General features: G+C 69.5%; 1 protein-coding gene across 1 annotated transcript in view; it reads right to left on the minus strand.

Annotated features, from left to right (window-relative positions):
• RBBP8NL (RBBP8 N-terminal like) overlaps positions 1–2,197 on the minus strand; it is a 10,158-nt gene that overhangs the window by 3,096 nt on the left and 4,865 nt on the right. Inside the window, exons 6-8 of the mRNA XM_023519896.1 lie at positions 949–1,660; positions 590–716; positions 37–224 (exon numbers count right to left, since the gene is read on the minus strand). Of these exons, the coding sequence (XP_023375664.1) occupies positions 37–224; positions 590–716; positions 949–1,660 (1,027 nt within the window). The remainder of the gene's footprint in view (positions 1–36; positions 225–589; positions 717–948; positions 1,661–2,197) is intronic.

Consider the following 2,197-nt stretch of genomic DNA (forward strand, 5'->3'; position numbering starts at 1 on the left):
GCCCCACCTACGAGAAGTGCATGGTTGGGGACCCACCTCACTGTCTGAGGAGTCTGGCTCATCCAGCTCGGCCGACACCGGCCATGGCCGCTCCGGCTTGCTGAGCTCTGCAGGATGCAGGGTGTGGGTCAGGCCAGGCGGGCGGCCGGGGGCTCCAGTGGGAGCGCAGGCCTCTGCTGCCCACCAGGCTAGGGCGAGTGGCACCAACTCCACAGGTGAGGACACTGAGGCACAGAGGGGCCGAGCCCAGGCCCAGAGCTCCAGCGCCCGCGCGGCGACCCCGCCAGCTGGAGCGTCCCCTGGCTCAGCCGCTGTGTAACGGGCAGCTCACTCCCGTCCCTGAGTCCTAATCACTAGGGTGCCCTCCCCTTCCCTGCCTGTGGCCACAGACACGCCCGCTGGGCCCCTAGCTCTTCTCTGGGTCTCGCCAGGGGTGCTAAGCCCGTGACCCAAGGTTTGGCCCGTCAGGCCCAGGGGGCTGAGCTGAGCCTTGGCACAGGTAATACCCAGAGGACACTGACCACCAGGCCTCCCTCCCCGTGTGGCACCACTTGCTGGGTCCTCGTGACCCCCCGCTACTCATTCTTACCTGCGTGGCCATCAGCATCAGGCCTCTGTGGGTGGGGGGAAAGTTCTGGCCTCTCTCGGGACTCAGCTTTCATCCGGCCTGGAGACGGCTGGCTGGGGTGGGGCCCTGGGAGAGGACGTGCGGGATCCTGGGAGGAAGTAAGTGAGTGGCTTGAATTCATCTGAGCTGACTGCCTTGCCCCACAACCCAGCCTCGGATACGGCCTGTGGGATCCAGGGTCAGCCATGTCCACTCTAGTGTGAATCAGGCAGCTAGGCTTTCTCACGGGGAACTGGCTGGTAGAGCAGCGGGAAGCATGAGCCCAGTGGACGCTGGCTAGGGCGGGGGCATGTGGAGGCAAGAACAAAACTGGGCCTCACCACGAGAGTGCGGGGCTCTTCCAGCTCTGGTGCTCTGGCCCCCTTGGTGCCATGGCTGCACCCCAAGGGTCCAGGCTGGGCAGGGGGCTCTGCTCCCTGGGGTGGCTCGGGACTGGGAGCGCGGGCAGCTTTGGGGCTGACAGACCTCAGTCGGCCAGAGGGCTTGGGGGCATCCCGGCCCCGGCCCCACTCTGAGAGGTCCAGGGGCTTGTCTGGGCCATGGTCCTGTGTGGCTGTGACTGCCTTCCCGCTGAGCCCCGCCGGGCCTGTGGGCTGTGGAAGCCGCCCCCCGGGCAGGGCCACCCCGGCCGTCTCCCTCTCTGGGCCCTCAGAGTCAGAGCCGCCTGGGGGCGAGGGTGGCACCAGCCCCTGCCTGGGGGGGCCCCTCGGCCTGGCACTGCCAGCCCGTCCCCATGCCCGCAGCTGCTGGGCCAGGAGCAGCTGCAGCGCCCCCTCCAGCCGCGGGTCCCGCATGTCCGCCAGGTTGCCGGGCAGGCCCCCGGGGTCATCCCAGGCCTCTGCCTCCCCGGCCTTCGGGCCCTGGGTCCGGGGGCCTTGGGGGTCCATGGTGGGGGCCCGGGGACTGCTGCTGCTGTGGGGACTCCGGAGGTGCAGGGACAGGTGGCGATTCAGGAGGCAGAGGCGGTCAGCCTGGAGGGAGCCCTTCGGGGACTCGTCAGTCACGGCGGAGGGCCGGGTGGCCCGCAGGAAGCTGCGGGAGGTGTGGAGGGCCAAGGTCAGTGTCAGGGGCCCATGGTCAGCCCCCCTTCACAGGTGAGGACCTGGAGAGGTGAGGAGAGCCGCCCAGGTTGCAGGTAGGTGGGGCGAGGGTGGGCTCTGGAGGCCAGGCCACGTGCCCTGGCCCGTGGTGACCCGAGGCCTGGGCCTCTGCAGCCCCCCCACTTCTGGGCGTCGGCTGCTGCCTTCACCTGGAGCATCCGGCCCCATCTCCTCCCCGCATACTCCCGGCCTCAGCCTGGCTGTTCGGGAGGTGTCCAGGTGGGAACTTCGCCACAGGCAAGGGAGGGCAGGGGCACCTGTAGGGACACCTGGGCTCTTGGCCCCTTGCCAAAAGGTGGGACCGGAGTTGGAGGGAGACAGGTGCTTGGCTGAGGCTGCTCGTGGTGGTGGCGGTGGCAGGGCCGCACCTGTCCAAGGGGAGGCTGTGCTCGCAAGGCGGGCTGGGCGGGCTGCTCCTGGCCGGCGGCAGCGGGGGTGTCCCGTTGGTGCAGCCCCGGTCGGCGGGGCA

This window comes from Pteropus vampyrus, unplaced genomic scaffold, assembly GCF_000151845.1.
Source record: "Pteropus vampyrus isolate Shadow unplaced genomic scaffold, Pvam_2.0 Scaffold239, whole genome shotgun sequence".
In the NCBI taxonomy this organism is placed as follows: Eukaryota; Metazoa; Chordata; class Mammalia; order Chiroptera; family Pteropodidae; genus Pteropus; species Pteropus vampyrus.